The 14,446-nt window shown below is 39.1% G+C and overlaps 2 protein-coding genes across 10 annotated transcripts in view; one reads left to right on the plus strand and one right to left on the minus strand.

Annotated features, from left to right (window-relative positions):
• RBKS (ribokinase) overlaps positions 1-9,866 on the minus strand; it is an 83,826-nt gene extending 73,960 nt beyond the window's left edge. For 2 of the 5 annotated variants that reach the window (XR_834816.3, XM_045511787.2), the window contains exon 1: positions 9,691-9,864. Coding sequence is in view for 4 of the 5 variants with exons in the window: in XM_045511787.2 (XP_045367743.2) it covers positions 9,691-9,779 (89 nt within the window). In the remaining variant the exon portion in view is untranslated. Of the gene's footprint in view, positions 1-9,690 lie in introns of all 5 variants that reach the window. The other 3 variants (XM_010948459.3, XM_045511786.2, XM_074341830.1) reach the window with 3 other exon arrangements.
• Positions 1-14,446, plus strand: part of BABAM2 (BRISC and BRCA1 A complex member 2) — a 387,982-nt gene that overhangs the window by 22,464 nt on the left and 351,072 nt on the right. For 3 of the 5 annotated variants that reach the window (XM_074341828.1, XM_045511781.2, XM_074341829.1), the window contains one exon: positions 13,616-13,767. In XM_074341828.1, coding sequence (XP_074197929.1) covers positions 13,640-13,767 — 128 coding nt within the window. In that variant the 5' untranslated portion in view covers positions 13,616-13,639. Of the gene's footprint in view, positions 1-10,128; positions 10,278-10,334; positions 10,737-13,615; positions 13,768-14,446 lie in introns of those variants that run through there. The other 2 variants (XM_045511778.2, XM_045511779.2) reach the window with 2 other exon arrangements.

Here is a 14,446-nt window from a genome sequence, read left to right on the forward strand (position 1 = left end):
ATAAAAACTGTGAAGAAAGTAAAGTAAGGTAGATGGAGATATTTAAAATGTTCATATGAAGATTTTAAGATCATAAAGAAGAAGAAATCTTGTCGTTAAAGATCATACAACAAAAGGGTAACTCATCACTATGTGGAAAATACTAATGTAATTAAAATTGTATCCAATGAGGTGGATTTTGACTCAGTGTAACTATGGAAGAAATACACTGGAATCATCTCAGACCAGTTTTGGGATACTCAGTCCACTGTCAGCACACATTTGTCATGCTTACTATATTCTAGGCTTTGTGCTGAGGTTCTGGGGACATCCAGACCTGGTCCTCACTGAGCTTACAGTCAGGTGTTAACACTGTATGCTCACTGTCAAAATGGAGGAAGATCCAGCCACTTAACAAGGAGGTAACTGTCCTGAGTGGAACTCACATAATTCAAGAACTGATAGCCATTGGATGGTGTCACGTGACACAGCATGTCAGGTGTTAATGCTTTGTATTATCAGAGCTGAGAGACTGTATAACCAGGTATGGTGCTACTTATAAACTGATGTGCTCACTTGTGACAAGTATGGCTCCTCAGAGTCAGGAATAACCCTATCATTCTCTCAAAGGGTGATTTCTTCCAATTACTATAGTGTTGCCACATTCACACTACGTCATAGCTCCTGCTTTTACTGATAAATCACTTGTTCTCCACCCTGGCGGCACATCAGAATCTATGGAGGGAATTTATTTAAAAAATACTGATGCCTGGGCCCCAATGCCGGAAGTCTGGTTTAACAATTCTAGTTGGCAGCCAGTGTTGAAACCTTTCTCTTCCTCACGTCCACAGTGTTTTATGCTGGCTGGAGTTTTAAGACTCAATTTTATGGTTCTGCCTTAAAGAGAGTTCTATAAAAGAACTCTCTTTTATACTAGACTCTGTTATTTTTTCTCTGAATACTCTCATTTAAAAATCTTAAGGTGTAGCCAACAGAAAAATGGACAAAGGACACATGGATGGGCAATCATGAAAGAAGAAATACAAACAACCAACAAACACCTGAGTAAAAACTCAGTCTCACTAGTATCAAAACAGGAGATAACACTGTTCACCTTTCAAACTGGCAATGTGTTAGTTTTCTAGGAAATAGGCGTTTCTCACATTGCTAGTGGGAGTGTGTTTCACAGCACTTTTTATGAAGGCAAATTGGCAATACATTACAAACATTTAAAAAATGTTATTTCTGTTGATCTAGTAATTCTACCTCTAGGAATTTCCCTAAGGAAAGACACAAGTCCAAAAGATGAGTGTTCAAAGAAGTTCATCATAGCAAAGGGAATCAACTTAAAGGTATAAATTTAGGACAGTGAATCAATAAATTTGGTGTCTCCAAGTAACAGAGTGGTGACAGCAATGTTGTGTTGAGTTTGGGGCAGTGGAGAAGGTGTAAGGTTTACTGAGCTCCTCTTCTGCAAAGACATCCACCCCTCTGCCAAACATACACTTAGACACAACACGTATGCGTGCACATGGGGACACATAATTGCCTAAGAGGACATAAAAGAGGGATTACTAGCAGGAGCTAAAAATAGGAGACAAAAAACTCACAAAATAAACTGGAATAGGAAAAGGAGGCTTAAATGGCTAAGATAAAGGGTAGGCAGTTTAAAAAGAAATGTAAGATACAAAATGGAAAAGTGGTACTACTGCTATGCAGACTAATATGGTGGCTCCTCAAAAAATGAAAGAAAATTACCATATGATCCAGCAATTTGACTTCTGGATATATATCCAATAGAACTGAAAACAAGGACTTGAACAGATATTTGTATACTTATGTTTTACAGCAGTATTATTCACAATAGCCAAAAGATGGAAGCAACCCAATGTCCATCGATGGATGAATGGATAAGCAAAATGTGGTCTATACACACAGTGGAATATTATTCAGCCTTTAAAAGGAAGGACATTCTGACACATGCTGCAATATTGGTAAACCTTGAAGATATTATGCTAAGTGAAATAAGCTAGTCACAAAAGGACAAATACTACATGATTCCACTTACAAGTAGCAGCTAGAGATGTCAAATTCATAAAGGAAAAAGTAGAATGGTGGTTGCAAGGGCCTGAGGGGAGGGAGGACAGGGAGTTCATGTTTAAATGGGTAGAGAGTTTCTGTTTGGGAAGATGAAAAAAGTTCTGGAGATGGATGGTGATGATGGTTGTATAATACTGTGAACGTACTTAATGCCACTGACCTGAACACTTAAAATGGTTAAAACAATAAATTTTATGTTGAGTATATTTTACTATGATAAAAAAATCTAAAAAAAAAATTCTGCATGACAATATTAAGTCCACTGATGCAGATAGCTGCATTTGGTCCCCTCTACCCCAAGGAAACTGCTCCCTAGTAGCACTTTTAAACATCTTATCTCTTGCAAATATATGTCAAACTTCTGAAATGCTACTCTAATCTTCACAATAATATGTTAGTATTTGAGAATCAAGAGATACAAGTTTTAATCCTGGCTCCAACAATAACAGGTATTTGCTGGGGCAAATCACTTAACTCTTCCCAGCCCTGTTTCCAATAATTAAAATGAACAGGGCACAAAACAGAAATGAACCCAGGTTCTTTCCTACTCTAGTTTCGCGGTATTTAAGTTCTCCCACCACACCTTGGCTACATTATAAATATCTTTGTTACATGGGTGGTTGAGTTTGCGTAGTTTCTGTTTTTTAAAGCATATTCGTATGTTTAACATCTTCTTACTTTCACTATCTTCAAGAAATAGTTGTGAACTTCCTGAGTTAAATGTCATTAACTTCTCTATTACAGTTATAAAAGCATATCAATATTTTTTTTCAATCTCAAAACCAAATTTAGGATCCCTCCCATCCACCGAGAGGATTTGATTGCCTTTTAATTATTTGATAACATTTATTTTGATTTTTAAGGAATATAATCTTTTCCTCTTGCTAAAAAGCATGAAGCATAGAATTCTTTTGTTCCATAAAATGGTTCTTTCCAAGAACTTTGCTTTCCAGGTCTTGTCAAGTTGAGAAAGCTGTCAGCGGCAGGGTTTTGATCATTAAGGCCCAGAGAGCAGATGTTGATTAATGCCCTTTTTAATTAACAGATGTTTTCTGCTCTTTTACTCTTTAAATATTTCTTTGACATTTTCCCTCTTATTTAAAAAAATTTTTTTTAAATTGTAATTTCTTTTCCATTTTCTAATGGGGGTACTGGAGATGGAACCCAGGACCTCATGCATGCTAAGCGCATGCTCTACCACTGAGCTCTACCCTCCCCCTTCCCTCTTCTTTGTCCCCATCACTACTGTCCTGGTTCAGGCCCTCATGAACTCGTGTGAAGAGTCTTACCTTTCAAATGGGTCTCCTTGTCTTCAAGGAGAATGCTTCTGATACATTCAAAATATTGCCTTCTTTTAAATCTGCCTTTGTGAAATACAAATCTGACCATGTCATTCCTGTACTTTGAGCCCTCCACTGGCTCCCAGGGCCTATGGAATAAAACCTAAGCACCTTAGCATGGCTGATGAGGCCTTTCATCAGCACCTCACATCTGATGCTCAGTGTACACTATGCAGACCCAGCGGCTGCTGGCCCCAGGACACCCATGCACATCCATGACTTTGCTCCTGCATGATATCCCAACTGGCCAGTAAGAACTCCTTTCCCTTTTTTGCTGGATTAGCACCTGCTAATTTTCAAGACTTGGCTCAGGAGGCAACTTATTCAGAAACTTTCCCCTGTGCTCCCACAGAACCTGCAGGAACTTACCACACTGTACTACAGTGATCTGTCTTCGTGTCTGCCTTCTTCCTTGGACTATAAGTTCCTCAAATGCAATGACCATGTTATATTATTTGCAATACCCTTGGCAGTTAGCACAGTCTCAGTATTTCAATATTATATACAAGTTATCAAAATACTGGAGCAACATTCATCACAAAGCCCACCTCACCTTGCTCTCCCTAGAATGCAGGCAGCAGGGCATGAAGAGCTAGCAAAGGAATACACTGCTAACAGCACTGCTTAGTAATACCAAATAACAGGTGCTCTTTCTTTGTCATATGTAATTTACTTACTAACATATATTTTCTTTGAAGGGACCCAAATCAGAAAATTTCCCACAAATGATTTCTTTTGAATTGAGGGAATTCAGTTGACAGAAACATGTTTAATGAAATATTAATTTAAAAATTGATTGGTAACCGATAAGCAAGTTTCAAGGCCCATTTAAGGAGTAGAAAGAATAATGAAGGATGCTATTATATTCCTCTAATTTTGGGAATGCATGATACTTCTTAGATCAACACTCCTTTGGCTTTTACTTTCCTGAAAATGTGACTACCAAAGAGATGTTTCTGTTCTAAATATGATAGGTCAAGAGGCTTCTGGTGGAAGGCAGGTTAGAGGGTACTGCAATATGTCAAACACATATAATCTTTTCTAGGTACAGTATAAAATTTTGGACTTTTTTTCAAGAAGTAATCTAGGTCCAATGTTTCATCCACTTTGGATCCAAAAGCTTCTAAATTTACTTATGCCACCATCCAATTAAAATCTTTTGAGAATTAAGCAATCATTTCCTGACTTGCCAAGGATTAAATTTAGATGCTTGGTTGAACATGAGCCTTATCTCTCCAGCCATCACTTTTAATTGGAGCATATAAAAGGATAACATAGGGTTTTAGTTGACATCATAGTCTATTGCCATGGAAATGTAAACATGGGTTTGTATCAAGCTTGTCTCAAAGCAAATTTTAGGGGTACAGAGAAACTGGGAGACAGATAAATTATGCAAAACGTATCCTCTCAATGTGGAGTGCCCTAAGAGCCCAGACCTCAGTGATCTCATCCTGCCTCATGGCTTTAAATACCATCTATACACTGATGACTCTCAAATTTATATCTCCAGCTAGATCTCTCCTCTGAACTCCGAACTCATATATCTGTCTTCTTGACTGTGTCAGCTGGATGTCTAACAGGCATCTCAAATCTCACACGTCCACTGTGAACTCCTGATACTGCCCTCTCCCTACCCAACTTGCTCTGTCACAATCTTCTCCATCTCAGCAAATGCCAATTTCCCCTTCCACTTGCAGAGGTCATAAAACTTGGGGTAATCCTTGACCTAGCTCATACTCCTCAGTAAATCCTGTCTGCTTTACCTTCAAAATATAATCAGAAGATGCTCACTTCTCCCTACTTGCACTGTTTTCAAGCTATCATCATTTCTTGCCTGGATTATTCTAATGAACTCTGAACTTGCCTCACTTCCGCCCTTATGGGTCATACCATGTCACTTGTATGCTCAAACCCTCCAATGGCTTTTCATCTCATCCAAGGTATGACCCAATGTCCTTTAAATAATCAGTTGCTCTCCCTCCGCCCTTATTTTCTTCTTCAGCCATATTGGACTCGTTGTTCATGTCATAAGAGGTCCACTTCTGCCTCAGGGCCTTTGCACATGCTCTTCCTCAGGTTATCTGCATGGCTTGCTTCCTTTTGTCCTTTAGGTCTTTACGCAAATCATTTTCTCAGTGAGGCTTTCTGTGGCCAATGATTTAAAAGTACTACTTCCATCTCCCTTTCATGCTTTATTTTCCTCCTTAGCATTTATTGAACAGACTGTGTATTTTACTTATTTCTAGTGATACTGCCTGTCTCTTCCACTAGAATGTGGGCTCCATAAGGCAGGGATTTTGGGCTATTTTTCATTGCTGTGTCCTCTGTACCTAGGGAAGTGCCTGGTATGTAGTATAAAATCAGTAAATATTCATTGAATGAATAATTTAAAAACTAGTGATACATGTCATAAGAAATTAAGATTAGTGAAAGCATGATTAACCAAGGTCTATAAGCCTAATGTCTAAAAAAAAAAATCATCTGTTATTGGGTTTTCATGAGAATCTGTCTTTGGAGGAAATTTGACTTAATTTTCCACAAGAACAGGCTTGATTTATCTTTGCAGCATGGAACTTCAGAGATGATTGCTCAAGAAGGAAGAGAATAGTGGTAAATACAAGTGGGTATTAAATAATTGTTCATTGTTTGCCATGTTGGATGAGCTAATGATTATTAAAAAATTATTAGTACATAGAGCTTACTATTCATACTGGATTGAAATAAGAAATGGTAAAAAAAAAGGCTGCTCATTGAATTAGCAGTGTCTGGCACACAGTAAGGTAATATATAAAGTGAGTTGGACTTGGATGCCATCCAAGAGGGCTTAGCTACTGAAGTAGTTTTATTTCTAAAGTGATTCTACAGTGTAGGTATGGGTGTCCAGGCTGGTTACAGTTAAACTTAGTATCTTCATTACTGTTCCTTACTTTATATCCATCTTTCGACCTGAAAAATTTATAAACCCTTAGTTGTTGTTCCTTATCAGCTTACAAAGCTTAAATTTAATGAATGCAGATGACAAACACTTAAATGAACTGTAGATGAAAAAGGCAATATATATGAGCCAGAGTTAGAGGTACAATGACATAATGGAAAGATAAAGGTTGGGAAACCTGGGTTCCCACTAACTGGCTGTGTGATTTGTGGTGAGTCATTTGACCTCTCTTTAATTATCTCATCTACAAAGTGTGGAGGATGGATGGATAGGCTTCAGTGATCCCCCAAGCTCTAAGTATTATAAGATTTTTTGACTTTAAGCTTAATCACTGTGGTAGGCAGAATTATGCACCCACCCCCTGCCCCAACCCGGCCTCAAGGATGTCCACTTCCTAATCCCCAGAACCTGTGACTATGTTATGTTATATGGCGACAGGGAATTAAAGTGGCTAATAAGCTACCTTAAAATAAGATTATTTTGAATTATCCATTTCAAAAAATAACAAGGGTTCTTAGAACATGGAAGAGGGAGGCAGAAGAGTGAGCATCAGAGTGATGCCATATGAGAAAGACTTCACCGACCATTGCCGACCTTGAACATGGAGGAAGGGGCTATGAGCCAGAATGTGGGCAGCCTGTAGAAGCTAGAAAAGGCAAGAAAACAGATTTTCCCTAGAGCCTCCAGAAAAGAGTGCATTCCTAGACACACCTTGACCTTAGTCCAGTGAGACCTGTGTCAGACTTCTGACCTCCAGAATTGTAAATTAAATTAAATTTGTATTGTTTAAGCCATTAAGTTTGTGGTAATTTGTTACAGGAGCCCCAGGAAACTACTGTAATCGTGGTATGTACCACAACTCGCAAAGCTGGACCCAAGTTTTTCAGGGATGCAGGATTTTAAATAAAAATCCTATACTCAGGTATTTAATAAAGATCTTCAGAGGCAGAAGTAATCAGAAACCATGAAATGTTTGTAGGAAAGTCATGAGAAAGAGTCTATAAGGGAATAAAATTTTTACTAGCGATTCATGTGAAGACTAGAAACTTGGATATCTTATAAAGGAAAGAAAATGGCAAAATTAGAGAAATAAAAAAGGTTATTCATAATGTAAGAGTTTCTTCTCTGGACTTCACCATACTCATCTATAAACTGAAGGGCTGGGAAAAAAAATCTCAATTCCTCTAGCTCTGAAATAAAATTCTAAATCCTGACAGATGCTTTGGGACCCTGCCCTCCCCCAAATTTCAAGAGTATTCATTTTAGAAAGTAGTATCATTATTTTTAACGTGTGATGGTCAAACCTCACAGAAAGCTCTTAGTTTAATAAGAAGGTGGCTCTGAATTCTAACCCTGACATTCTTATTTAGGTAGGGTGCATGGGAAAATTGTTTTGTTTTCTTTCTCTTCTGCCACTTCACCTATAAAAGTATGGTAAAATTTTAGCTGGATGGATTTTCTAAGGAATGAATTATTTTAGATGTCTGAACTTATGTAACTAAACTTTAAATATATTTGATGGAACTATTTCTAAAGTGAAACACATGCCCTATTTTTATATAAAATTTAATGATTACCATATTCCCTTTTCTTGAAGAGTCATCACTAGTAACATCTACTGAGTTACTCTAGTGAGCTGTCAGACAGTGATGCTTTAGACAGCAGTCAGCAAACTACGGCCTGCAGGCTGTTTTTGTAAGGCATATAAGATCAAAATAGTTTTTTATGTTTTATACTTTTTTACATGTTAAAAGAAAATAATATGTTAACAAGTTTCTTCTCTATAGCACTGTGAACTACATTCAGTATCTTGTAGTAACCTATAATGAAAAAGAATATGAAGACGAATATACGAATATAGCTATGTATATGTATGACTGAAACATTGTGCTGTACACCAGAAATTGACACATTGTAAACTAATACTTCAAAAATAAAAAACAAAAAAACAAAACAAAAACAAGAATATGTGACCTAGAGCATATGTGGCTTAAAATAATTACTATCTGGCCCTTTGCGAAAAGGTTTGCTGACTCTGGCTCTAGAGAAAGGTGTGGAGGCCTCTTTACCAAATGTGCAAAACTAGACTGAACTTTATGCTCTTTCACTAAAGGAAGTACATCTGTTTTGGCACAAGGTAGCTCAAATATTTGTGGAAAAATAAAGGCTCTTGGAATTTAAAATTCTTTTGTTGCTACACTGTCCTTACTTTCAGGGTTTTAGTAGTCACTATACCTCCCTCTAGCAGCTTCTCCACCTTTCTAATCTCAGTCTGGATATTTGATAACCTAGCTTATAAACATTTTAAGCAATGTAAGATTAAGTTGGCTATGTGAAGGCCCTAAAATTATTTTCTAAGTAAAACACAGGTGGTTTAGTGCATGGACTTGGTGACTTATTTTGCTTGTCCCAAGGATTTTTTATTTATTTCTAGGTTCTTGGTTATCCTTCGGAAAAGCAAGGTTGAGGACAGATGAGGTCTTATTGTAGTATTTCTGATCATTTTTAATTTTTATAATGTAAAAATAGCATTATATCTAAAAAGCCACTCACCAAAACATTGAACTGAAGCAACCTGAATGGTAGGATTTTCTTTTACAAGAAATAAATATTACTTTTGCAATAAAAAAGCCATTTTCATTAAAAAAAGATAAATTGGAAAGATCTCTCCAACCAGTTTCACTAACCTAACTCTATTTTCATCTAGCATATTTTGTTTCATTACTTGATTACTTTTTTATGGTTGTAAATATTGTTTAAAAGTTTTTATTTTGACTCATAGTTGGTTTGCCATAGGCAACCTATGGTTACTCTAATACTGAAAAATAAGCTTTAAATATAAAATGCAGAAATGCCAACAATCAGTATGGTGAAAGGTGACTGATCGCATTTTTGACCTCTGTTCCACTCCTTTTATACACGTTCAGACAAATAATACCCAACCTGGATAATGTTATGGCTCAAAACACTTTACTTCATTTAGTCTTCTCATTCTCGGAGGTAAAATGACTTGGCCAAAGTCACTAGGCTAGTTAGGGGAGAGAGAGTCTCAGTAGCCTGGTACAGAAAACAGGAACAGTTCTTTGGAAGCGCTTCTAGTGACACTAGGGCTTTCACTACACCCTAGCCTTTATGTTCCCTCACCTGACACTTACCTTTACAAACTCAAATCCTGCCTCTTATACCCCATTAAGGCACATTAGGGCTGAGGAAACCTGTGGCTCACACGGAAAACAAACACTCTCCATCCCCAAAGCCCCGTGCATGGCAGTGAGAGGAGAGAACACTATCCGTCCCTCCCGAGAGCCGCTGACTGCGTCCTGGCCCCGGACTAACCTGACCAGGTCGGTCATGCAGGAGCCCACCACCACCACTGCCGCCACGTCCTCCTGCTTCTGCTTCCCGGGTTCCCCAGACGCGGCCATTGCTCAAAGTCCGCGCTCTCCAACCCGGAGGCTGCCCTTTAACCTTTGCCCGACCCCGTAACCAGAGACGCCGCTCCCACGCTCCCTAACGACGTGGGCCTTCGGACGCCTATGCGGGGCGCCCACCTGAATGCCCGAATAACCCCGCCCCACAACTGCCGCCCGTTCTTCCAGGAATTGTCTCCCTGCACAGCCTTCCGTTACAGAGCCCTCCTGAACGTTCCAGACTCCGCGCTGCGCGGCGCGCACGAGGCAGACGCCAAGGCAGGAACTTTCAGGCACTGCCCGGACGCCTTTCCGAGCGCCCGGCCTGGCGCGGCCGGGGACGCGCACGCCGCCCGGCTCCCGGGCCGCAGAAGGGGCGGGGCGGGGCGGGACGTCCGGGGGCGCGCACGCAGCCGCCCGCGGTGCGCGCGCAGGTTGGTGCGTCGGTCGGGGGCGCGCTCGGGTAACCTGTCCCCTACGTAGTCGCCGGTTACCGATCGGACTAAGTTCCAGGTACCTGGACTGGGGCTGGTGCGGGGAGGTTGGATCCCCAGTCGCACAGGTGGCGCTGAGGACTGGTTTAAATATGCCCAGGGCTTGCCTCCTCTTCCTATAGAGGAGGCCCCTGTTCCAGAGATGCCCTGCTCATCCCCATCACGAGCCACCTCAGGAACGAGCCACCAAGGCCAGAGGCCGCTCCCTCCAAGCCTAGCCCGCCCCCTGGTCCCTGATTAAGCTCAGACTCCTTCCTCCTTCCCGCGTGATGAGGGGATGATACAATTTGGGAGAAGGAAGCGTGTTCCCTTTTAGATACCCCCTTTTAGAGCGGGGTGGTCATTCTTTGGGTTTGAGCTGATTTGTTTTTCACGAATGTTGCCCCTTGGAGAAATTGCTTCCCCAGTGTAACTTCCCTCGTGCGCTGTATGACGTCGATGTGACGCAGCAGGACGCCACCCCTTTCCGTTCCATGACGTAAGCAGGGCACATGTTTCCGTGTTTGTCATCTCATCTTAATTACAAGAAACTAGATGATGCTTTAGACGTCTTTGTATTCCCCAGGCCGCCCGTCAGAGGACCTCATGTGACCCTGTTTTGAGGCAGCAGACCCTTGAAAAAATTGTATTTCTACATTTTCCTTCTGTCATACGCCAAAATCAGGAAATAGAAATTGCACAAGTAGCATTAAAGTTAGTCTGGCCACCATAGATTTTTATCTGTCAGGGATCTATTATTGTGCTTCGATGTGTAAACGCTACTACTAGGGTTGATCCATGTCCTTGGCTTAAGAGGACCCCACGAAAGAACCATCATTTCTGGCTATTCGGTGACTTCTGATTTGGGAATCAGTTTTTTTTTTTTTACTCTTAGAGAAGTCACAACAGCTACGGTTGAAACATTTTAATACTGCATGAAATCTTGCACTGTCAAAAGATAGTATTATGGCACTTCTGGAAACAAAGACAAATTCATTACTTCAGGTGTCATTCTAAGGTCATGACAGTTGCTGAATTGGATGCGGTATTGTCACCTTAAGTATAGTTTGATTTCTGGAGCTGGTTTTTTCCCTTTAGCGTTTGCCTAGTAAATCATTCAGGCCAGCTTCAGCAGTCGGCCAGCAATAGTCTAATTTGATTCTAGTTTTTAAGCAATCATTAATTTAAATTCATGACTTTTTGTCTGTTCAAATTTTACTAGATGTATGCTTTAAAACAAATTCACTTTGCTGGTTTTCTCTTTGGCAAATGAAGTTATAAATGTTTATTTGAGAGGATGATGTGTATAGTGGACTCTTAGGGACATCTGGATTTGAATTCTGATCCTTCTGCTTGCTAGATTTGTGACTTTGAACAAGTTACCTAGTCTTGCTAAGCTTTAGTTTTATCTGTGAACTGGGAACAGTAATATTAACCAGAGAACAGGGTAGCTGTGGGGAAGTAAATGAAATTACAGATAGAGATGGGTAACATGGTGCCTGATAATCAGTAGATTTTTCAGAATGTGTTGGTTCTGTTCCTCTTTTTCATAGAAATGTGAGGTAAAACAGTAATAGGTATTGTGGGAAAATACATGGAAGAATAATTTTGTAATGTAGATAAGGTCCTTTTGCTTTTTTCCAGCATGAGTATTTCTGTTTTGCATATGATCTAGATAAGCATCCTTTCAAGAGCTGTGACATCAATGGGTAGAAATAAAAATGGAAATGTTGCAGAGTAGGAAAAAAATAGGCTTCAAAATGCTAACATGGGCTAGTATACTATTCAAAGACAAATTATAAATTCCCCACATCATCTGTAAGGTGGGAATTCTAATACATGCCTTATCATCCAGGGTTGTGAAGATCAACTGAACTAGTGTGTATGGAAGCTTTTTATAAATGATAAAGTGTTATAAAATGTACATGATTTTTATGACTGATGACACAGTGCATGAGATGTTTATTCTTATTTTGTGATAGCAGATGATCTCCCTCCACCATTCCAATATGTTAAGTGGTTGGAAGAGGAGCTTGTTTTATATTTGCAGAAAGGATGATTTGAGTACTAAAATATAAAGCTTATACTGTTTCAGTGGTACTTCTGGGTGTCATCACTATATAGAGTCATGATGTTGTTATTTTTTTGAAAGATCACTGCAGCCCTTCCCTTTATTACTATTCTGAAATGATTAAACCAGGTACTAGTTTTCAACATTTAGCAGGAGCTGTAAATCCTCATATGGCATAATATATGAAAACTAGAATTAGAACATCGTTGACTTGTAATTGTAACTTGAAGGAAATTAATTTGCTTTTGATGTGGGATTATCCTTCAGAATGAAGAAGAAAATGATCATTTAAATTGACTTATTCACCTCTGAAAGTGGAGGCTTTCATTTAGAAATCTATTAAGAGGAATTCATGTACTCCCTCCTCCAGCCCCATGGGTTTCCAAATAATTTAGATATCATTTATAGGTTTTACTTTTATGTTTTCAAGTCTCAGAACTTCTTAGTGCCTTAAAGTCAAAAACTGTTAGATCCGTGTTGGTTTGTGTTGCTTAATAGCTGAATAGGTATGTGTTTTCATGATTTAATTATTAAGTAGACTTTTGCTACATCTATTCCTCAGATATAGTGTCTTCTTTTTTTTTGTTTTGGAGGGCATAATATCTTCTCTCCATAAGTAAATATTTCTTTAGCTTTGTGTCTCCTTATTCATTTATTTATTAAAAGATGTTTATTGGGTGCTTAGTCTATGCCAGGTACTTTTATTGAAAACTAGGGATTCAAGACAGTCCTGCAGGGGAGAGGTCACTAAGCAGGTAGTTATAATACACTGTGGAGGGACAGTAATTAAGAGAGGTGTATCAGGAGTAAATAATTTTTAGTAAGTAACAATTGCAGGTAGGTTATTCCTGTTCCAGAATTTTACATAGTTTTATCAAACAAGTTTTTACTCCTTGTGAGAACACAGAGGGGGGAATTCCTAACCTAGTGGTGTGTGTGTTTTGTGTGTTAGGGGGATAGGATTGTCAGTAAAAGTTTCTTGAGGCTTCAACTAAAGTAGAACCTGCCAGTTGTAAGACAGAGTGGGATAGCTTTTAAGTAGAATATGGCAGTGTAGGAACTGGCTTTGGAAAGGGGGAAGAGATTGGATTTCAGGGGTTGCTGCTTTTCCTGAAAAGTCTATGTCCTGAGTAGGTGAGCAGGAGGGAGATAGGTTCTTCTGGATGGCCATTAGAAGATGCTGCTACAAGACAGGAAATGAGTTATCACGCAAGAGACACTTCTGTGTGCTGTGCTGGTTTCCAGGAAGCTTGTTATATCTTGTTCCTTTGGATATTCTGATCATCATTCTTTCCTTCTCCTTTCAGCGGTGATTTGCAAGTCAAGTTAAAATGTCCCCAGAAGTGGCCTTGAACCGAATTTCTCCAATGCTCTCCCCGTTCATATCTAGCGTGGTCCGCAATGGAAAAGTGGGACTGGATGCTACAAACTGCTTGAGGATAACTGACTTGAAATCTGGGTATGTACCAGAACCCATCCAACCTTTACCTGATGATTAACCTTTCTCACCAGACTCTTAAAAATTGAATACCACAGAAATTCAAGTCATGATCTTATCGCTTGATTCAGTTGGTTTTGTCCAGTTTTTGACATTTATGTTTCTAGGTGTTTTATTTGTGCTTTATGAACAGAATGTTAATTTTTTTTAAGCATATCTCTTTGTTAATAGAATGCTGTGTGGCTTTTAGCAAGTGTATTTTTCATCATTGACTTGTTTTCTTGCTGTTTCTTCTGTAATCCAGTATGCACTGTAAGAGTTAGGATTTGAGATTCTGAATCTGATGTCATTTGATAAGCCTTCCTAATAGGAAAAGTACAATAGCTACCCCAAGTGAGTCATTTTTCACAATAGGGTTGAAATAGTAAGATCTCAGGCCTCGAAATGTTGCATTAAAAAGCCCAACTTTTCAGTAAGCCAGAAAGAGAAAGAAAAATACTATATGATGATATCACTCATGTGGAAACTAAAAAAAAAAAAGACACGAATGAACGTATCTACAAAGCAGAAACAGACTCACAGACATAGTTATGGTTACCAGGGGCAAAGGGGGTTGGAAGGGATAAATTGGGAGTTCAAGATTTGCAAATACTAACTACTATATATAAGACAGATAAAAAACAAACTTCTTCTGTATGGC

Source organism: Camelus bactrianus, chromosome 15, assembly GCF_048773025.1.
Source record: "Camelus bactrianus isolate YW-2024 breed Bactrian camel chromosome 15, ASM4877302v1, whole genome shotgun sequence".
Lineage (NCBI taxonomy): Eukaryota > Metazoa > Chordata > Mammalia > Artiodactyla > Camelidae > Camelus > Camelus bactrianus.